Here is a 22683-nt window from a genome sequence, read left to right on the forward strand (position 1 = left end):
GTTATGTGGGGAACAAAATCATTCTGATTTGCTGGGCCAGGCTCCCCAGTGGGTGGACCTGGTTCCCAAGTGGGTGGCCTATGCCCTCCCAGTTCCACTCTTGGCTGCGCCCCTGCCCAGTCATGTGAAATCCATAGATTAGAGTCTAATGAGTTTAAATTGACTGATTTCCTTATACGAACTGTAACTCAGTAAAATCCCTCAAATTGTTGCATGTTGCAGTTATATGTTTTTTCAGGACATCTAAAAGTATGTTTACTGCTAAATGTCAGCATATTCTACAATATTCACAAAGTTGACTTTCTTGTCTGTCTTTGTGATGTCACTGTTGAGAAGTAACCTGATTAATCAGTAGCATGTTGAAGTTGTTGATGTTGTTTTGAGCCGGTTGCTGTGGTACCCGTGCTTGATAGGAAAAAGGTGCAATGTATGTAGAGAAATAAAATGTAGAGATCATGTACAACTCTTATTGTGTTGACAATGTTTTTGGCAAAGCAACACCTCAAAAAACGCTACCAAACTCAGTATGTCACAGCGTTTCCCAAACTCGGTCCTCGGGACTCCAAGGCATGTTTTGTTTTTTGCCGTAACACTACACAGCTGATTCAAATGATCAAAGCTTAATGATTAGTTAATTATTTGAATCAGCTGTGTAGTGCTAGGGCAAACAACAAAATGTGCACCCCTTGGGGTCCTGGCTGCCCTGTGCATGCTGCTGCTTTGCCAAACTCTGTTACCGCTGCCCGTACCCGCTCCGCCACAAGCTATTCCAGGTTATGAAAAACGGTCTGGCGTAAATGCAAACTTCAGTCCCCTGGCCAGCAGTACCAAGGGAGACGACTCTGCTATGACCCCACAAACAATTCAGGTGAGAGAGAGAGAGAGATAGAGGGAGGGGAATGAGAGAGAGGGAGGGGAATGAGAGAGAGGGAGGGGAATGAGAGAGAGAGAGGGAGGGGAATGAGAGAGAGGGAGGGGAATGAGAGAGAGGGAGGGGAATGAGAGAGAGGGAGGGGAATGAGAGAGGAAGGGGAATGAGAGAGAGGAAGGGGAATGAGAGAGAGGGAGGGGAATGAGAGAGAGGGGCAGGGGAATGAGAGAGAGGGGCAGGGGAATGAGAGAAAGAGGGGAATGAGGGAGAGAGAGGGAGGGGAATGAGTGAGAGCGAGGGAGGGGAATGAGGGAGAGCGAGGGAGGGGAATTAGGGAGAGAGAGGGAGGGGAGAGAGAGGGAGGGGAAAGAGGGAGAAAGAGGGAGAGAGAGGGAAGGGAATGAGAGAGAGAAAGAGGGGAATGAGGGAGAGAGAGGGAGGGGAATTAGGGAGGGAGGGAGAGAGAGGGAGGGGAATGAGGGAGGGAGGGAGGGAGGGAGGGAGGGGAATTAGGGAGGGAGAGAGAGAGAGAGGGAGAGAGAGGGAAGGGAATGAGAGAGAGAAAGAGGGGAATGAGGGAGAGAGAGGGAGGGGAATGAGGGAGGGAGGGAGAGAGAGGGAGGGGAATTAGGGAGGGAGAGAGAGAGAGAGAGAGAGAGAGAGGGAGGGGATAGAGAGGGAGGGGAAAGAGGGAAAGCGAGAGACAGATAAAATTGAGGTTGACGAGAGGATTCGCTATGCAGACGCTCATTGACATGCGCGAGCAGTGTGGGTGCAATGATTGAATAACATGTATGTGTACATTTATTTTGCAATGCGAGCGGTGTGGTGAGCATTTTAGAAAATGCTGAGATGGTTGAAAAGGTTGTTTAATTTGTAGTGTGCACCTTTGGCCACAGGGAGGCAGTGTCTACTGTCATTACTATCTACTTCCGCGAGCGTTGTGAAGCAAATATAAATTATTTTTCACCAAGAACAATGATTCTGTGACTATACTTGGCACTGGCTACCCCTCGGTTTATTCCTATGTTCCTGCCTGTCTCGGGAGTTTGTATTAGCCACTGTGCAATGCTTGCTCTTTGTGGTTTTAGGCTGGGAATCTGTAAAGCACTTTGTGACAACTGTTGAAGTAAAAAGAGCTTTATAAAATAAATTTGATTGATTTACTATGTTTCTCCTCTACAACATTCTAGCTTCGCCCCAAACACACAGCCACTGTATTAACCTCTCACATAATGGTACACTGACACTAGATGGGGCAGCTGCAAAGTCAGAATGGTCTATACTGTAAAAATTAATGAAAGCTTCTTGGTCTTAATTTAAGGTTAGGGTTAGGCATTAGGATTAGCAGTGTGGTTAAGGTTAGGGTTAAAATCAGATTTTATGACTTTGTGGAGCTGCCTCCAGGTCAAGATTCATGACAATAAATGTCAACTTGCACACTGTATTCACCTCTTACATAATGACACTGGGCTTTTACTGCTTTTAAAGATTTACTTACTTTTCACTGCTGTAAGCACAGTGCAGCAATACTTAATGAACTTGTTGCACTGTTTTAAGAGTAATACTTTCCCAGTAATAAAAACACTAATGTAAGGGTTGAATGTAAAGTGTTTCATAAAATGACAATATCTGTGCAGGTCTTAACATACAAAATATACATGAACTTAACGTAATAAAGTTTAGCTTTCAGAATCACAACTATCACAGCTCAAGGCAGACATGTTAACTCTTATCAGGAAGGTGATAAGGGTGAGAGAAAGGGATAAAGCATGCTAGAATATGACAAGTGTGTCACATTGAGTGTGAAAGAGAGTTGGGAATGAGGAAGTAAAGTTCAAAAGTTACTTGCTGCTGAGTGACACATGGAATCAGATATCAGTGAGAAGCAAACAGTGAGACAGAGACAGAGAAAGTTACTGTGACAGACACAGACAAAGAGGGAGAGAAGTGGGGGCTGTAGTGTACCATATACAAATAAAATCAGATTTTATTAGTCATATGTGCTGAATACAACAGTGAAACGTTTACTTACAACCCCCTAACCAACTACACCATTTAAAAAATACAAAATAAGAATAATAATAAGAAATAAAAGTAACAAGTAGTTAAAGAGCAGGAGTAAAATAACAATAGTGAGACTGTATTCAGGGGGTACCGTTGCAGTCAATGTGCGGGGGCACCGGTTAGTCAAGGTAATTTTGACTAATAATAATAAGGAAGGCTTTTGATACTGTTAACCATGAGATTCTCATCACAAAATTGTCCAAGTTCAACTTTTCCCCTGATGCCTTGAGATGATGATGCCCTGTTGATGCCCTGTTCAGCCTGTACATTAATGATCTGCCTTCTGTCTGTACTGGGTCTGAAGTTCAAATGTATGCAGATGATACAGTGATATATGTGCATGCAAAGAGCAAACAACAAGCTGCACAAGAACTCACTACTGTAATGGTCCAGGTTACAAAGTGGCTCAGTGACTCGTGTTTGCATCTCAATGTGAAAAACTGTTTGCATGTTCTTCACAAAGAGGGCAACAGATGCTACTGAGCCAGATGTCTATGTGTCAGGGGAGAAGCTCCAGGTGGTATCCGATTTTAAGTACCTTGGCATCATACTTGATTCCAACCTCTCTTTTAAAAAGCATGTGAAAAAGGTAATTCAAATAACTAAATTCAATCTAGCTAATTTCCGATTTATACGAAATTGTTTGACTACAGAGGTAGCAAAACTGTACTTCAAATCTATGATACTCCCCCACTTAACATACTGCTTGACTAGTTGGGCCCAAGCTTGCTGTACAACATTAAAACCTATTCAGTCTGTCTACAAACAGGCTCTCAAAGTGCTTGATAGGAAGCCCAATAGCCATCATCATTGTCACATCCTTAGAAAACATGAGCTCTTGAGTTGGGAAAATCTTGTGCATCTTGTGCAATACACCAACGCATGTCTTGTATTCAAGATCCGTAATGGCCTGGCTCCCCCTCCACTGAATATTTTTGTTAAACAGAAAACCCAGACATATGGCAGCAGATCCACAAGGTCTGCCATGAGAGGTGACTGTATAGTTCCCCTAAGGAAAAGCACCTTTAGTAAATCTACATTCTCTGTGAGAGCTTCCCATGTCTGGAATACACTGCCATCAGACACACATAACTGCACCACATATCACACTTTCACAAAATGCTTGAAGACATGGCTAAAGGTCAATCAGATTTGTGATCATAATCCCTAGCTGTGTGTTGCCGCTTTCCATGTTGTCTGTTGTCTGCAGCTTGTGAGGTGTGGAAACACTTTGTTGCTTTTATGAATTTTGTCTTGCTGCTTTTTGTTCTATGTTGCTCTGTCTGTATGCTATGTCTTGCTTGTCCTATGTTGCTATGTTGCTATGTCTATGGTGCTATTGTCTATATTGTAATTGTTTTTAATAACCTGCCCAGGGACTGCGGTTGAAAATTAGCCGGCTGGCTAAAACCGGCACTTTTACTGAAACGTTGATTAATGTGCACTGTCCCTGTAAAAATAAAATAAACTAAACTAATTGAGGTAATATGTAGAGTTATTAAAGTGACTATGCATAGATGATAACAATAGAGAGTAGCAGTGGTGTAAAAGACGGAGGGCAATGCAAATAGTCTGGGAAGCCATTTGATTAGATGTTCGGGAGTCTTATGGCTTGGGGATAGAAGCTGTTTAGAAGCCCCTTGGACCTAGACTTGGGGCTCCGGTACCGCTTGCCGTGCAGTAGCAGAGAGAACAGTCTATGACTAGGGTGGCTGGAGTCTTTGACACTTTTTAGGGCTTTCCTCTGACACCACCTGGTACAGAGGTCCTGGATAGCAGGAAGATTGGCCCCAGTGATGTACTGGGCCGTACGCACTACCCTCTGTAGTGCCTTGCGGTCGGAGGCCGAGCAGTTGCCATACCAGGCAGTGATGCAACCATGCTCTCGATGGTGCAGCTGTAGACCCTTTTGAGGATCTGAGGATCCATGCCAAATCTTTTCAGTCTCCTGAGAGGGAATAGGTTTTGTTGTGCGATCTTCATGACTGTCTTGGTGTGATTGGACCATATTAGTTTGTTGGTGATATGGACACCAAGGACCTTGAAGCTCTCAACCTGCCGCACTACAGCCCCGTCGATGAGTATGGGGGCGTGCTCGGTCCTCCTTTTCCTATAGTCCACAATCATCTCCATGGACTTGATCACGTTGAGGGAGAGGTAGTTTTCCTGGCACCACATTGCCAGTTCTCTGACCTCCGCCTTGCGGCCTTGTGAATGCTGACCTGTTTAAAGGTCTTACTCACATCGGCTGCGGAGAGCGTGATCACACAGTCATCCAGAACTGCTGGTGCTTTCATGCATGTTTCAGTGTTATTTGCCTCGAAGCCAGCATAGAAGTAGTTTAGCTCATCTGGTAAGCTCGTGTCACTGGGCAGCTCTCGGCTGTCCTTCCCTTTGTAGTCTGTAATGGTTTGCAAGCCCTGACACAACCAACGAACGTCGGAGCCGGTGTAGTACGATTAGATCTTAGTCCTGTATTGACACTTTGCCTGTTTGATGGTTCATCACAGGGCATAGTGGGATTTCTTAGAAGATTCCGGGTTAGAGTCCCACTTCTTGAAAGCAGCAGCTAAACTTTTGCTCAGTGCGGATGTTGCCTGTAATCGATGGCTTATGTTTGGGGTGTGTATGTACGGTCACTGTGGGGACGATGTCATTGATGCACTTGTTGATGAAGCCAATGACTGATGTAGCATACTCCTCAATGCCATAGGAAGAATCCTGGAATATATTCCAGTCTGTGCTAGCAAAACAGTCCTGTAGCTTAGCATCTGCTTTATCTGACAACTTTTTTATTGACAGTCACTGGTTCTTCCTGTTTTAATTTTTGCTTGTACGCAGGAATAGGGAGGATAGAATTATGGTCAGATTTGCAAAATGGATGGCAATGGAGAGCTTTGTATGTGTCTCTATGTGTGGACTAAAGGTGGTCTAGAGTTTTTTCCGCTCTGGTGTCACATTTAGTATGCTGAAATTCGGTAAAACAGATTCAAGTTTCCCTGCATTAAAGTCCCTGGCCACTAGGAGCGCCTCCTCTGGATGAGCGTTTTCCTGTTTGCTTAATTCAGAATACAGCTCATTGAGTGTGTTCTTAGTGCCAGCATTGGTCTGTGGTGGTATGTAGACAGCTACGAAAAATACAGATGAAAGCTCTCTAGGTAGATATATATATATATATGCCATTTTAGCAGACGCTTTTATCCAAAGCAACTTACAGTCATGTGTGCATACATTCTACATATGGGTGGTCCCGGGAATCGAACCCACTACCCTGGCGTTACAAGCGCCATGCTCTACCAACTGAGCTACAGATAGTGTGGTCTACAGTTTATCATGAGATACTCTACCTCAGGCGAGCAAAACCTTGAGACTTCCGTTGATATCATGCACCAGCTGTTGTTTACATATATGCATAGTCCGCCACCCCTTGTCTTACCAGACTCCGCTGTTCTATCCTGCCGATACAGTGTATAACCAGCCAGCTGTATGTTAATAATGTCGTTGTTCAGCCACTACTCTGTGAAGCATAAGTTATTACAGTTTTTAATGTCCCGTTGGTAGTTTAATCTTCCTCGTAGGTTGTCGACTTTATTTTCCAATGATTGCACGTTAGCTAGAAGAATGGAATTCGCCTACGAATTCTCAAAGGCAGCCCGACCTCCGTCCTCTTTTTTTTCATCGTCTCTTCACGCATATTAGGAGGATGTGGGCCTGTTCTCGGGAAAGCAGTATGTCGTTCATGTCGGGCTCGTCGTACTCGTTAAAGGAAAAAAATCTTCTGCCGTTTGACATTGACATGGCACATTTGGGTGAGGAGGTGTCACTCTCTGTTGACCATCTGTGACAAGGTCAGAGGTCAAGCTGTCTGACCCTGCAAAAGATTTTTAATCTGTGAGTAATAATTTCTCTTCACCTGTGTTAGTTTTTTTAACGTGTGTGTGTGCTTGTGGACCTTTGTGTGAATACTGTATATACTCCATGAACACTGTATATTCTTGTTCACATTTTAAATCTCCTCAAACTGTCATGTCATACACAATATCAACTGGTATCTCCTTTCTCTCCCTCTATCATCTCAGTGGCACACACAGCTGGGGTCACGACACACTTCGCACCACCAGTGATCAAGGGTTAAACGTCAGTTGGCGGCTGCTGTGCACTGATAAAATAGTTGTCAGTTTGATATTGTACAGTAACCCCTTATCTGTCCCAAATGCATGCACAGCAAGAGATACTTTGTCGGTCTTGTACGAGAACATCAACAACTGCTTGATCACAATTCCCAAAACACGAGACACACAACAAAACAAGAGCTTCTTGAAAGAGATGAATGAAAGAAAGAGAGAGAAAGATGGTGTGTTTCAGGATTACAGCCTTCAGTCTGTACAGTGAAAGTTAGTCATGTCCCTTTAACACGTACAAATGGCAGTATTGTTCAGTATTTGTGCCCTGTGTGACTGTCAATGAGTAAACCGTCTGGCTTTCGAGGAGGGAGGATTCTGTTTCGATATAGTGGCGCGGTCACATTGGGAATTGTAAGATTGCCATAGGCTACAGTCAAAGCTTCAAGTGTCAGGAAATACCTGTTCATTAACATTGTTCTTTGAAGTGGGAGTTTTCTGGTGTGGTCGAAACAACCTGCTCCTTGTGCAAGCATGCAGGATGTGTGTGTAAGGATTACAGTATTTGCTCATGGGTTACATGGACAAAATGTTACATTTCAATATTATTTAAATATTTATCTGCAATACACTGTATGTTTGGATTTGGTGATTGTTTGGATTGTTCCCATCAGGGGTGTAATCATTAGTCCAAACTGTTGAAAACAGTTGTGCTTTACAACAAAAACTTTCTATTTTACAAATGTATGTAGGTCCTTCCCCATTTTGTTCCCTTTGTTTTGTTTGGTTCTCTTTGGTTCTGTTTTGTTCCTAGAGAATACACCCCAGGTACAGAGCGAGGAGTAAAACAAGCGCCCTAATTTTTATGAGCACTGGATTATATCATCCTATAAAAATGTGTTTCAATGAACAGCATCCCATTTTGATTGGCTCAAATCAATGGGTCATTGATTGGCAGTGGCAGTGAGACCCCTCCCACCAGGTGAAAGTGTTTCAGAGAACACAGAATGGAACTGACATTAGGTTACACTTGGAATGGTAGTATAGAATATAAACCATCTTAATGATATCAGTTGTCAGATGTTTATTTGATCTGAATGTTAATAACTGAGTTTTTCTTTCTGCTATTGGACACAGGATGTTGACAGATGGCCTTGGGTTATGTGTTTGATTGGATTGTAACAGTCGAGGTTATCCCTGTGAATCACAAGGTAAGTTATTTTGTATGAAATACTGTAGCTTTGTTACAAGTGATCTGTAGAAGCCATGTATATAATGAACATGTGTTTATCACCATTTTCATTTGTTTTACTTTGATTATAATGATTTGCACACTGCATTTACCTACAGGCATTGTTTTTGCTGCTATCATAATCACTGATTGAGCAAGTGCAGTAAGTGATTGGAAAAGGCAGCTACTCTTACTTAATCATCAGTATGTGGTGTATTTGATGTGGTCCGGGAGTTAATCATGTGTGACGGGACTGTATTGTTGTCTCTGCTCTCATAATTACAGGCTTATTTGTTGGATTGTAATTCCAGCAATCTTCAGTGCCCTCTTGTTTGTGCAGTGAATCTGTCTATCCTGTCCTTATTTTTGTTCATGTGCATGTTTATTCTTTTAGGCCCATCTTTAATTTGTATTTAAGTTTATTTTTAATATTGGTGCTGAATTACTGCCAGCAATATAAATCCCTAAATATTTTGTTTAAAATAGTGGCAATGTTTTTGGTGTCTTACCATCTACTGTAAGGGGCTAAGCAGGCCTCTCACCCTCAAGTGCATAAGCAAGCAGCCAACACCTTCTTAAGTAGATATGGGTGCAGACAGAGGGTTTTGCATGACAATAGGGTGATTCCTTACTAAACTAGGGCAAAAAAGTCGGTTACATTTTCCTTTGGAAAAATAATTGACATTTGTATCCGGAATGTTGAAATGCCTGTAGAGTATATTATGTTCACCAATTTATTAAATATAAGACAACTTTAAAAAAATATATTATGTTTATATTTTTCAATATTCATGACTTACTGTAAGGAAATTTTCATTGAAATCAAAATACTACTCCTGTTAGAGCAAGAGGTAAATCTTCACATGACACCAATTTTTGCTTTGTAGCAGCTACATGTGAACCATTATTGAGTTTTAAAGGAAGCCTGGGTAAGGCCAGATGTCAGAAATATGTCAACTTTTATTATTTCTTAATTATGCTTTTAGATCTGTCAACAATCCTTCATCCAAAGGACCATTCTTGGATTACATTTTGTGAAAATCCTCAAAACATGGTATTTTTGTCCTATAGCTTCGTAAGGAATCACCCAATGAGAATTTAGTTAACATTGTGAATATACAATACTCTAAACATTCCTTTAATAATATTATGTGCAAACTGTACATGGGTAGGGTGTAGCTAAATCCTCTGTGTACAAATGTGAACTCTGTTTTGACAACTTTTCTTTGATCATGTAACCATAAATGTGTCCATAAGTACATATTGACATCATCAATCCAACTATACACAAACTAAACACTTATTTCAGTCGATGAAACGCTTGTATGTCAACCAAGCACACGAAAGCATGTATTCACCTACTCACGTTCTCTCCACCTCGCTCACTAAGGTGTCCCCCTAAAACAGCAGTTGCCATGGTGCAGGTGAGAGAGGTCATGGGGCCATGGGCAGCTCCAGGGTTGGGGTCATTTTCTTCAGATTTCGTCATGTTCTCTCTGCTCTTCCTCCTCCTCTCCATCATCCTCGCCCTCTGCGCTAACTGTAGAAGGTCAGTGATCAACTATTTTGCATTTCTAAAGGAACATATTTTGTTGCATAAGAGAGCATTTGATGCCTGAGTATATGACCATACATGGTAGGCGAGAGAATACACATACCTTCAAACACTGCATTCCATGCATGATTTGATAGTGTCAGTGCAACAGTTCACACTCCACCTTCCCTCACGAAACTATACCAACAAAAAAATACCATTATTTTGGGGATTTTCACTAAATTGTATCCATAGAAGGGTCGTTTGGTGGCATTGTTGACATGTATTTGACATTTGTATCTGGAAGCATAATTGAGAAATAATTAATCAGTCTGCATATTTATGACATTTTGGCCTAATCCAGGCTTCCTTTAACTCTTATGTTTAATCTGTAGGTGCTACAAAGAAAAAGTTGGTGTCACATGACGCTTTACCGCTTGCTCTGTAATATGAGTAGTATTTTCATTTCAATAACACATTTCTTACATGCATTTATCAATATAAATAATATAATCATGAATATTGAAAATATAAATGGATTTGAATAATTTTTCAATATATGGTTGAGCATAATATACTTTACATATCAAAGTTCCAGAGGGTGATCTCTGCTACTTTTAGTTATCACCGTGACTACCTATAGCTCCATGACCCCGGCCACAGCAAAGTTCGATACTAGCCTATGATAGATTTCATGACGAGAGAGAGACTGTCAAAGAATACAGCAAAGAACTGCTGTTTTGAGTGAGTTCATGTCTAAGTTTTATTCAGCACTGTCAACACTGCTTTTTTTCAACACTACTATAAAACAAGCTTCTCTCTACTTCTGTTTGTGCTGCAGTTGGAATGAATGAGTAGCCGATAGCCCTGTGGTTGTATTACTATTATTAGCAGCTAGTCCTGTCTATTTTTATATAGAGTGAAAGTTTCCTCTATCTGGTCATAGGAACAACATGAATTTGTTCCTGAGGCAGATGCGGTACGACTAGAGATTCGCCATCAGGTGGAAGACTATCCCCTCTTTCTGGTCAGCCTTGCTTGAGGAAAGGAAGGAGAGAGTGGGACAGTGAGAGGCAGGTCCTCTGCTTCCCTCTCTGCTGAGACTAATGCTGTGTTCAAAACAACTGGGAATTCAGAAATCTCAGACTTCCAACTTCAGTGAGTTCAAGATCACTGGGAACTCAGAGGGGGAAAAAAACTAAATACAACTGAGAAACATTGTTTTGAACTGTCATCCAACTCGGAAACTCTGGCATCTTTCTTGAGCTCTTTCCAACCTGACGTCATTTTTTTTTTTCAAATTCCCAGTTGTCGTGAAAGCACCATGATCATCAGCGACAGGTACTTACGCTATATGTACAAAAGTATGTGGACACCCCTTAGCCACACCCGTTGCTGGAAGGTGTATAACATTGAGCACACAGCCATTCAATCTCCACAGGGAAGCATTGGTAGTAGATCGGCCTTGCTGAAGAGCTCAATTACTTTCAACGTGGCATGGCTTAGGATGCCACCTTTCCAACAAGTCATTTTGTCAAATTGCTACCCTGCCAGAGATGCCCCGGTCAACTGTAAGTGCTGTTATTGTGAAGTAGAAATGTCTAGGAGCAACGGCTGCGAAGTGGGTCTCAAGCTCACAGAATGGGACCGTCGAGTGCTGAAGCGTGTAGCCTGTAAAAATCGTCTGTCCTCCCTTGCAACACTCACTACTACTCACTACAGTTGCAAACTGCCTCTGGAAGCATCGTCAGCTCAAGAACTGTTCGTCAGGAGCTTCATGAAATGGGTTTCTATGGCCGAGCAGCCGCACACAAGCCTAAGATCACTATGCGCAATGCCAAGTGTTGGATGGGTGGTGTAAAGCTCGCCGCCATTGGACTCTTGAGCAGGGGAAACGTGGTTTGGACTAGGCCCCTTAGTTCCAATGAAGGGAAATCTTAATGCTATATTATACAATGACATTCTAGACGATTCTGTGTTTCTAACTTTGTGGCAACAGTTTGGGGAAGGCACTTTCCTGTTTCAAGCATGAGAATGCCCCCGTGCACAAAGTGAAGTCCATACAGAAATGTTTTGTCGAGTTTAGTGTGGAAGAACTTGACTGGCCTGACCGAAACCCCATCGAACACCTTTGGGATGAATTGGAATGCCGACTGCGAGCCAGGCCTAATCGCCAAACATCCGTTCCCAACCTCACTAATGCTCTTGTTGATGAATGCTGCCTGGACCGTTTTCCAATGTTCCAACATTTTAGATGAAAGCATTCCCAGAAGACTGGAGGCTGTTATAGTAGCAAAGGGGGGACCAACTTCATATGAATGCCCATGATTTTGGAATGAGATGTTCGACGGGCAGGTGACCACATACTTTTGGTCATGTAGTGTACCATCAGTCCCGTAACATACATTTTAATAATTCGCTTTATGCTCAGCTGTGCCTTGCAAGTGCTACACCAACTAATCTATTTTGTTATCAAAGTTAGACTTTCTTTTTGTCTGCAAAAGCAATCTTGACTCAAAGTTTGACCACTGCTGTAGAGTATGTTTATGTTCAACAATACACTGAGTGGACAAAAAATTAGGAACACCTTCCTAATATTGAGTTGCACCCCCTTTTGAACAACCTCAATTCGTTGGGGCGTGGACTCTACAAGGTGTCAAGCGTTCCACAGCGACGCTGGCCCATGTTGACTCAAATGCCTCCCACAGTTGTTGAGCATTATGGAGTCTTAAAGGCCCAGTGCAGTCTTCAAGGTAATTTTCCTGTGTTGTTATATTTCAACACTGAGGATGGAATAGTACTGTGAAAATTATGATAATTCCCATTTAGTGTAAGAGCTGTTTTAATGAGACCACCTGAATTTCAGCCTGTTTTAGTGTGCCTAGTGACATCACCAGGTGGTAAATGAGTTGGTAGACCAATAAGAGATCGAAACCTCTGCCGATACAGCTAGTTTTCAGTTTTCCCCTCCCCACTCGCACCACTCCCAGACATTCCTAACTAACTTCTTGCTTGAGAAATTACTCTTTGCTAAGAAGGTATTTTTGTTTTTCATTTCCATTTTTGATTGAAAACAATCACTGTAAGGTACTTAATTGTTATCCAGAAATGATTTGATATTAAAAACAACTGCATTGAACCTTTAAAAAAAATGCAATTGCACTTCCTGATTTGGTGTCGTTTAGATTTGGTTCATGAACAAATTATAGAGGCCATGACTGAATTCAAACAGGAGTTTGTTTCGGGGTGGCAGGTACTGTAGTCTACAGTAGTGGTTAGAGCATTGGGCCAGTAACCAAAAGGTTGCTGGATCAAATCCCTGAGCTGACAATGTAAAAATCTGTCGTTCTCCCCTTGAACAAGGCAGTTAACCCACTGTTCCCTGGTAGGCTGTCATTGTAAATAAGAATTTGTTCTTAACTAACTTGCCTAGTTAAATAAAGAGTTAAAAATAAAAAAGTACCTTTTGGGGTGTGCTTTGTGGGTGTCTCGGGGCTAGTTAGGGACTGTCAATAAATTACACAATGACATAATGTTCAAGTTGCACACCTTTTAGTTCTCATTAAATGCTTTCAATATTGTTATATGAATTAATACAATTTAGTTTGTTTGTTTTTAAGTCATTTGAGCTTGGAATTTTAACATATTGTCCCATGTGTAATTTACTGATTATCCCGAACTGACCCCATAGAGATATCCAAAGTCAACACAAATGTACCACAGCCATTACGGTTGGGTCGTGTGCAGCAGCACTCTGTATTGATGGTTACTTGTGCCAGACGTTGTCAGGTTGAAACATAACCAACCTTCATCTATGTTGTGAAGTCTCACACAACTCTGCTTTGCACTAGACCAGTGGTTCTTAACCTTGTTGGAGGTACTGATCCCCACCAGTTTCATATGCGCATTCACCGAACCCTTCTTAATTGGAAAAATAAAACATAGGTATGTATTTTACTGGTGCACAAAATGAACAGTGCATCAACATTTACATTACATTTAAGTCATTTAGCAGACGCTCTTATCCAGAGCGACTTACAAATTGGTGCATTCACCAACTTCACTGTGTTCAAAGAACAAAATCATCAAAACATGATTTTCACACAAACAAAAAATTAATGAATATTTACTGCAAATCAGTGTGACTTCTGCTGTTGCCTTTCAGAGACCAGTTCAGAAATGCGCGGCTTCACCTTGGCAAGTGCCACTCTCATGTCATTTTCGCAACAGTCTGTTCCTTTTCTTCGTTTTTATGTCCAGCATCCTCAAAGGATTGCTTGCAAAGATATGTTGTAACAAACTGTATGAAAATCTCCAGAGCTTTCTTAGCAATAACAGGGTACGTTACCATTTGTTGACACCAAAACGTTGAAACCGTTGTTGCTCTGAAGAGTTGCTGTTGAACCTGGCTCTGCTGAATTTCAATGATTTCATCGAGGTATTCATCATTGACATCTGTTGTCTCAACACTAAACGTGAACGGCTGTCTCACCCATGCTGGATATGACTCTCTTGTAGGGAAGTATCCGTCGAGACTTTGCAAGCTCATCTAAGTGCGTGGCAATTGCATGCTTCGGTTCCGCGGGTACAGAAATGTCTCCGATTCCAGATACATCTTCGATCTTACTTACACAGTTGTCCAGCAGGGGAAAGTTTGCGACGTTATCGTTCTCTGTTCGTCGTTTCCATAACGGTAGCTTTTTTTTGAAAAGCCTTCAGGTTTTCCTCCGCTTCGATGAAGTTGACTCCACCGCCCTGCATCTTTTGATTGAGAGCTGCGACGATATCAGCCATGTACGCTAAAATGAGAATGAACTCAGAATTTTTTAAGCAATCTGCATGACAATGTTGGTGCTCTTGCAAAGACGGGGCTACTCGCATGTCAAACACGATTCAGCACCTGTCCCCGGGATAACCACCAAACGTTAGAATGGTACAGAAGTACCTCGAATTCAGAGCCCATTTCTTTACACAGCTCACTGAAGATGCGGTGGCTCAGAGCACTAGTTTTCACATAGTTCACGGATTCTACTACTATTTTTAATACTTCTGCCAGTTTTGGAGGCAAGGTTTTTGTTGCCAACGCATGCCTGTGCAGAATACAATGCGTAACAATGATGTGTGGTGCATCGGCTTTCACTAGCGCACCAAAACCAGACATTCTTCCCAGCATGACTGGAGCTCCGTCCGAACAAACTGCAGAAACCATATCCCACGAAAGATTGTTGTCTTTGAAGACGTCATCCACAAGTTTCTTCACATCGGCTGCCTTAGTTGTTGTTGTAAGAGGCTTACAAAATAAAAAACTTCCTTTATCATGTCTTTCACATAGCGCACGAATACAGCAAGCTGGCTTCGATTGGAAACGTCTGTGGTCTCGTCGAGTTGAAGGATGAATTTTGCCGGGCTTGAAATCAGATGTGCAACTACTTGAGCCAAGATGTCTTTGCTCATGTCCTCTGTTCTGTCGCTGATGGTGTCATTTGAAAGAGGAATTTGGGATAACTTAACTTCAGGCTCTTTTCCCAGCATGATATTTGCCATCTTCAAAACAGCTGGTTTTATGAGTGTTTCACCAATGGTGTGTGGTTTGCCCAGCTTTGCGATCAGGTAAGCAACTTCATACAAAGCCGAGAACAGGCAGAGTAGCCTTTTCATCGAATCTGTCTCTCTTCACCTTGAATTCAGCGAGCGTTGTGTTCTTGTATTTCCATCTCCATGCAGCTTAAGGAAGTGTTCTCTTAGTTTTGCCGGTGCTAGACTAGAATTGCTCAACTTGGCATTGCAAATCATGCAGTTAGGACGCTGACTCCAATCACGTTCCGTTATACATGTGAATCCATATTATACATATTCGTCCGACCCCTTTCTTTTTTTGCTCGACATAGTAAGTATGAAGGGATTAAAATATTAAGAAAAATCACAAGACTTACCATCGCGACAGTCACAAGTCGACTACTGAGCGCACCAAATTCCCTGCAGCACAGATAGGCCAAGCGATGGAGCGTGATCACCTGCAGACAATGATGAGACTGACTCACCAAACCCCTGGGGTTCGATCAAACCCAGGTTAAGAACCACTGCACTAGACTGACTTTATGTCCAAAACGATCCTATTTACACTTTGTAGTCAGTGTAAATACTGATACCAAAGGCTGTTTTCTAAATGAGAAGTTGGTTTTTAGGGGAAGTTGCTCTTCAACCCCCTAAGGTCGATGCCCTTGCGGAAATCTAATTAGCATAGTGATAAAAATCTTTCAGTTTAAGCTAGCAATGTTTTTTTTTGTTTGTTGCATTGGATACATCTGTCCACTGCATGCACCTGTCGCACTTCCGCAGTGAAAGGTGATAGCTAGAGCGGTGTTTGTCAGACCATGAGACATCCCAAAAATCAGTCTTCTCACAATTGTCTGTAGCGTCCGATTTGGCCTACTAATTATGACCCATCTATGGACCAATGGGACTCTTAATGAACACAATCTTCTTCTGCGTCTTGGGAATTGTCTGAAGTAGGTACAGCCGATCTGCCAACTTTCTGTAGCATCTGAACAGTTTTGGCTACACACTAACATGACCCCATCTGTGGAAAGGTATGTCAGTTGCTTTGCTCTAGGATGCCCACAGGCTTCCCAAAACTTGTCTGAAGGTCCCCCGGTACCAGCTGCAAAAATGTATGAAGTATTCAGAAAGTATTCAGACCCCTTGACTTAATCCATATTTTGTTACAATTCAGTCTTATTCTAAAATTGATTAAATTAATGTTCTTCATCAATTTACATACAGTACCCCGTAATGACAAAGCGAAAACAGGATTTAAGACATTTTTGCAAATGTATATAAAAAAACTGTGTAAATAAGTATTCAGACCCTTTGCTATGAGATGTGAAATTGAGTTCTGATGCATCCTGTTTACATTGATCATCCTTGTTGAGCTCTGTTGCATCCTGTTTCCATTGATCATCCTTAATGTTTCTACAACTTCATTGGAGTCCACCTGTTGTAAATTAACTGATTGGACATGATTTGGAAAGGCTCACACCTGTCTATTCAAGGTTGCACAGTTGACAGTGCATGCCAGAGAAAAAACCAAGCCATAAGGTTGAAGGAATTGTCCGTAGAGCTCCGAGGGAGGATTGTGTCGGGGCACAGATCTGGGGAAGGGTATCAAAAAATGTCCGGAGCATTGAAGGTCCCCAAGAACACAGTGCCCTCCATCATTCTTAAATGAAAGAAGTTTGGAACCACCAAGACTCTTCCTAGAGCTGGGTCCCCGGCCAAACCGAGCAATCGGGGGAGAAGGGCCTTGGTCAGGAAGGTGACCAAGAACTCGATGGTCACTCTGACAGAGCTCTAGAGTTCCTCTGTGGAGATGGGAGAACCTTCCAGAAGGTCAACCATCTCTGCAGCACTCCACCAGTCATGCCTTTATGGTAGAGTAGCCAGACGGAAGCCAGTCCTCAGTAAAAGGCACACAGCCCATTTTGGAGTTTGCCAAAATTGAATTAAGACTCTCAGACCATGAGAAACCAGATGATCTAGTCTGATGAAAACAAGATTGAACACTGGTCTGAAGTCCAAGTGTCACGTCTGGAGGAAACCTGGCACATCCTTACAGTGAAGAATGTTGGGCAGCATCATGCTGTGGGGGAGTTGTTCAGCGGCAGGGACAGGAGAGTAAAATATAGAGAAATCTGGGATGAAAACCTGATCAAGACCTCAGACTAGGGCAAAGGTTCGCCTTCCAACAGACGGAAGCCACCCTAAGCACACAGCCAAGACAATGCAAGAGTGGCTTCAGGGCAAGTCTTTGAGTGGCCCAGCCAGATCCTGGACTTGAACCCGATCGAACATCTCTGGAGAGGCCTGAAAATGGCTGTGCATTGATGCTTCCCGTCCATCCTGACAGAGATTGAGAGGATCTGCGGAGAAGAATGGGAGAAACTCTCCAAATACAGGAGCGCCAAGCTTATAGCATCATACCTAAGACTTGAGGCTGTAATCGCTGCCAAAGGTGCTTCAACAAAGTTCAGAGTAAAGGGTCTGAATACTTATGTAAATTTGATATTTTTAATACATTGGCAAACAATTCTTAACCTTTTTTTTGCTTTGTCATTATGGTGTGTGTGTGTGTGTGTGTGTGTGTGTGCTGAGGAATTTTAGATATATATATTTTTTAATCCATTTTAGAATAAGACTGTAACGTAATAAAATGTCAAGGGGTCTAAATACTTTCCAGATGCTGTGTGTGTAACTTAGTAGAAGCAGACTGCTCACCACATATCAGTTAATATGGTGGAGAGGTGAGGAGTGATATATGCCAATTCGTAATGAGTAGGATTATTAGGTGGCTATTATGGAAATGCGACCAGGTTGGGAATTTTGCCAGAACACCGAGGTTAACAACCCTACTCGTGCGACACGTGCCATGCGAATTTGAATGACCACAGAGTTAGGGGATACGTTTAACATCCCATCCCAAAGATGAATGTACAATGTCCCCTTCACTACCCTGGGGCATTGGGATCTTCTCAGACTAGAGGGGATAGTGCCTCCTACTGGTCCTCCAACACCACTTCCAGCAGCATCTGGTCGTCCATCCAGGGATTGACCCTGCCTACCTTCAGAGGCAGGCCAGCACTGGGATGAAGGGTGGTATGCTGCTGGCTAAGCATACTGAAAGCATTGGTAGATAGCTCTTGTACAAGTTCTGATTCTCTAGTTTGTGTTGTTCCACAGGCATTCCTTTACGCTCCGGGATGGTGGTGAGGAGGTGGACAGAACCCAGTCACAGCTGGTCAGAGTGGTGAGAGATGGGCCAGGCAACAGCAATGATGACAGCAATGTCCTGTCCAGGGTTACACTTGGGGTGGGGGTAGGCGCTCCGAAGTCGGTTAGATTGGAGGTAGGGAGATGCGGGGGAAGCAAGGAATGAGTAGAAGGGACAAAAGGGGGCAACGGGAGGGATGCAATGGATGGAATCCTTTTGTGAGTACTTTGTCTAGAGACCAGTGATGAGAGATGGGTTATTCTGAACCCAGTATAGCTGTGATGTCATTTGCTGATGATGATATTTGATTGACAGGTGAAGCTAGAGGATGCCCTGGCCGCCAGGGAGAACCCAATGATCAATGACATCAGAAAAGATGAGAGTGGTGGGAAACCCAACTGTTCTACTTTTTTTCAGTTATCTAATTACAACGAGCAGAGAGGAGAACTGGTTGTTTTACGGTGTGTGTTCGGTTTTCATCTCCTCCTTGGTTAGGTCTGGGACTGAAATCTGAGGACAGTGTCATTGGTGTCCCAGAGCAGCCTCCTGCTGATCAGGATGTCACCTGGTTGAAACCCTGGAGGAGCCACAGGGAGGCACCTGATCAAGGTGCTACCTTCATCTCTTTTTCACTCTCTAAGTTCCTCTCCCTCCTTATTTCTTACATGTGTCTGGTTGCATCCCAATCTCTCCTACCTCCCAATATGTTCACTTCCCTTCACTAAGTTGAAAGGAAATTACTGGCATAAGGAATATTGATATAAACTCCCTTGCCTCCACCAATCCAATGCTATTAGATTTGTGGGAAGTAGTGACAAGTGATTTATTTTTAGAAAAAGTCATATTATTGGGACACAGCACAAGTGTAGTGGGTGAGTTTAACAGGTGTGTTTTGATGTCCTGCAGGTGATTCTCCAAGTGCCTTGCAGATTGCCAACAGAACCCCCCCTGCCATGACGGTCATATCTCCTTCGCCTCCCACAACCGTCGACATTGGTAGGCTATCACAAATCACCCATGTGCATTTCCTCAAACTAATGGGGCTCAATCTCTTTGGCCAAGCTGCAGGTTAAGTGAAACTTCTCAATTATTTAGTACTTCTCTCACTTTAGGTGACCTGAGTGATGTCCTGAACTTCACACCTGAGCTACACTTTATCCCAGCCCCCGTTGCCATGGTGGAAGTCGACACCCCCCTTGAATCTTTATCCCCACCTGTCTATTCAGAGGACTCCCTAGATGTCCCCATAATGAGCAGCTTTAACCCTGTTGCTGTCCCCGTCCTTGAACCTGTGGAAGCCCCCATCGTGGATCTCCCCATCATGGATGTCACCATTGTGAACAGCCTTGAACCTCTGCAAGCCCCAATCGTGGATGCACCCATCGTGTGCAGCCTTGAACCTGTTGAACATGCGGACGCCACTGTCATTAATGACCTTGATATCCTGAATGCTTCAGTTGGCTTAGAGAACCTGGATGCCCCAGTCATCAACAGTCTTGACACACTGGTGCTGGACGCCCTCACTGTAAACAGCCTTGAACCTGTGGACATCCCTGTCATCAATGACCTTGGCACTCCAGATCCCCCAATCGTAAATATTCTTTACACCCTGGAGCTGGATGCTCCCATCATCGATGTCCCCCTCGTGGACAGCCTTGCACCTGTGGAATTCTCCACCATGAATGACATTGACCTCCTGGAGTCCCCTGCGGAGTTCAGCTCCAGCTTTAACCCTCAGCTTGAAGTAGAGGTTCATGTGGAGGGTGAGGGCCAGAACTAGAGGCTTTCTCTCTATGTCCGACCCCAGCATACCTATGAGATCATTGGGGAGCCCAATCCTAATGAACACTCTGTGGAAGTGGACCTGGCAACAGCAAGCTCTCAAACCATAGCTGAACTGGTCAATAAATCCACCACACATTCTGACAATGACACAACCACAGTCACTGAGCCAGCGGACCTGGCAAGCCCTGGCTATGAGACTATAGCTGAACTGGTCCAGGATTCGAGTGCAACCACACTGCCTGATGATGACCCTATCACAACCACAGTCACAGAGCCAGGGGATCTGATAACCCCTGAGTATAAAACCATAGCTGAACTGGTCCATAAATTGAGCGCAACCACACTGCCTGACGATGAGCCAATAACAACCACAGTCACAGAGCCAGAAGGGCTTGACCTTACAAGCCCTCTCTCATTGGTAGAGGAGGGTTTCTGTGACAGGGGGTGGAATCCAATGTACGCTAGAGTGAGAAGGAAGCTTAGTAAAAGTACCACCCCACCCCCTGTGCTTCCATCGGAGGATGAGGAACCGGAGGGATTTTCACCTCCATTACCAGAGAGAAGTGGAGAGATTGAGGGATGATCATCGTGAATATCTCATAAGACTTCATGTGTGTTACGTCATCAATTATATTTATATAGACTCAGCTGTGTCATTTCTAGATGTAACATGTCTCAGATGGTGGACTGGGTACAACCCTTATCTTCATATCTTAAACGATCTCATGAGACAGGTATCTATCTCACTGTCCTATCCTTCACACCATTTCCAGTCCTTTCATTAGCTTAGCATTAAACTCTGTACAATGCTATGCTACATATTCCATAATGAAGGACCCTAAGCCCAGAGTAGAACTGGGTCACCTAACATGTTCCAGAGTAGGCTTTATGTTTGTATTTACTAACACATTACAGGGTGAAGTGGCAGTTACGCAGTAATAAACCATTGAGTTACTAGTTTCTTTGAGATTCATTCAAAAGGGTCCACTTAAGACTCTTTCCCTCTCTAGAATTAAAACATTATACTTTAATGACAATAGTGGTGCATTCTTAATAAATAATTAATGTATATCAACAAAGTAAATGGACAACATTATGGATGTGTCCGAATACCCAAACTTATATGCAAAAATGTGTTATAATGTATCATTTCGAAAATGTAGTATGATTTAAGTGCAAGGATGTCATACTAATTTTGGCTTTAAATCCATTAGAATTTGCGTGTAGAGAATGACAGGACTCCAGTGGCCCAAAACGTGTTTTATCATGGGCATTGAGGACTTTCACCATTTTGAAGTAGTTAACTGGGTGGTATATAAATATCATATAATTCCATCCAGGTCGAAGGATGGATCAGCCAATGAATTATACTTGTGCGCAAACATTCCACAACTGTTGTGGCAGTAAATCGCCAACCTTGGCTTTATACCTGTTCAGACAACACACTCCAGATGGCAGTTTGCAACCTTTCAGTTTGTTTACCAACTGTCCTAAAATGTACTACTTTAAAATGGAGATGCCTCAATGGTGCCATAATGGGACAGATACAATGTTGTGTCCTCTAACTATCTCTATGAATTTGCTGTACACGATTGAGGATGATAATTGTCTTTTCACACAAGTATTTGACAACAGCTGATAATCAGAATAGGGGACACGCTCTACAAAAATGTACAAATCGCAGGGAACAAGTGCGTTTGAGCATTCGATGACACCTTTTCATTATGGCTGAGTGGTATGTTGATATTTGTTGCTTACTGCATACATTTCTACTAAACAGTACATTGTAAATAGTATGTTGTAATATTAGTACACAGTATGTAGTTTTAGTAAATAGTGGGCAAGTAGGCATTTCCATTTATTTATTCAAAGCTTTACAGGCGAGGGGTAAAACCAATCATTTAGAATTTATGTACAATATAAAACAAATATAAATTCAGTGCTGTAAAATGTCTATTGTCATTATTAGAGCATATAGGCTGAGCAGAATGAAATACAAGAGGACAGATGAAATACACCATTACAATACCACATTGAAATCTGTACCTCATTCATTACAACAATTTAAACACATATCAGAATTCCAATTCAAAATATTGTGGAAGTGCTTCTGTGTGCAGATGCAATAAATGTTTCTCACCACAGTGGGGAAGTACAACTCACTATCTCTTACTGGATTTCTCTCTGTCAGTGGAAAGTGAGATGCCAAAGAATGTGCCACATTCAGCCCCTCTAAAACCCTGCTGAATACTGTGCATTCCTTCTGAGGAAGGGTGGGGACACCGCTAGAACTGTGGTCAGGAAATG

The 22683-nt window shown here is 42.7% G+C and overlaps 1 protein-coding gene across 6 annotated transcripts; it reads left to right on the forward strand.

The window, feature by feature from the left end:
- Positions 1-687: 687 nt before the first annotated feature.
- Positions 688-22326, forward strand: LOC118368154 (uncharacterized). 6 transcript variants are annotated; one of them, XM_052496702.1, is made up of 8 exons: positions 688-868; positions 8197-8270; positions 9681-9839; positions 18561-18627; positions 18907-18976; positions 19087-19200; positions 19498-19587; positions 19704-22326. In XM_052496702.1, the coding sequence occupies exons 3-8, from the start codon at positions 9706-9708 to the stop codon at positions 20369-20371; spliced, it is 1143 nt and encodes a 380-aa protein (XP_052352662.1). In that variant the 5' UTR covers positions 688-868; positions 8197-8270; positions 9681-9705; the 3' UTR covers positions 20372-22326. The 6 variants fall into 6 exon arrangements, with proteins under 6 accessions (XP_052352662.1, XP_052352664.1, XP_052352663.1 ...); XM_052496704.1 differs by having other exon boundaries at positions 9698-9839; XM_052496703.1 differs by lacking the exon at positions 688-868 and adding an exon at positions 8013-8097.
- The last annotated feature ends 357 nt before the right edge of the window (positions 22327-22683 follow it).

The sequence above is a fragment of the Oncorhynchus keta genome, chromosome 35, assembly GCF_023373465.1.
Source record: "Oncorhynchus keta strain PuntledgeMale-10-30-2019 chromosome 35, Oket_V2, whole genome shotgun sequence".
Taxonomy (NCBI): domain Eukaryota; kingdom Metazoa; phylum Chordata; class Actinopteri; order Salmoniformes; family Salmonidae; genus Oncorhynchus; species Oncorhynchus keta.

What these genes read in the sequence shown, in the direction of transcription:
- LOC118368154 (XM_052496702.1), top strand. Translation starts at nt 9,706, where the DNA reads ATGGTGCAGGTGAGAGAGGTCATGGGGCCATGGGCAGCTCCAGGGTTG. An exon ending in CTCTGCGCTAACTGTAGAAG is followed by an intron (nt 9,840 to 18,560) that starts GTCAGTGATCAA and finishes GTTGTTCCACAG; the next exon opens with GCATTCCTTTACGCTCCGGG. An exon ending in CAGGGAGGCACCTGATCAAG is followed by an intron (nt 19,201 to 19,497) that starts GTGCTACCTTCA and finishes GATGTCCTGCAG; the next exon opens with GTGATTCTCCAAGTGCCTTG.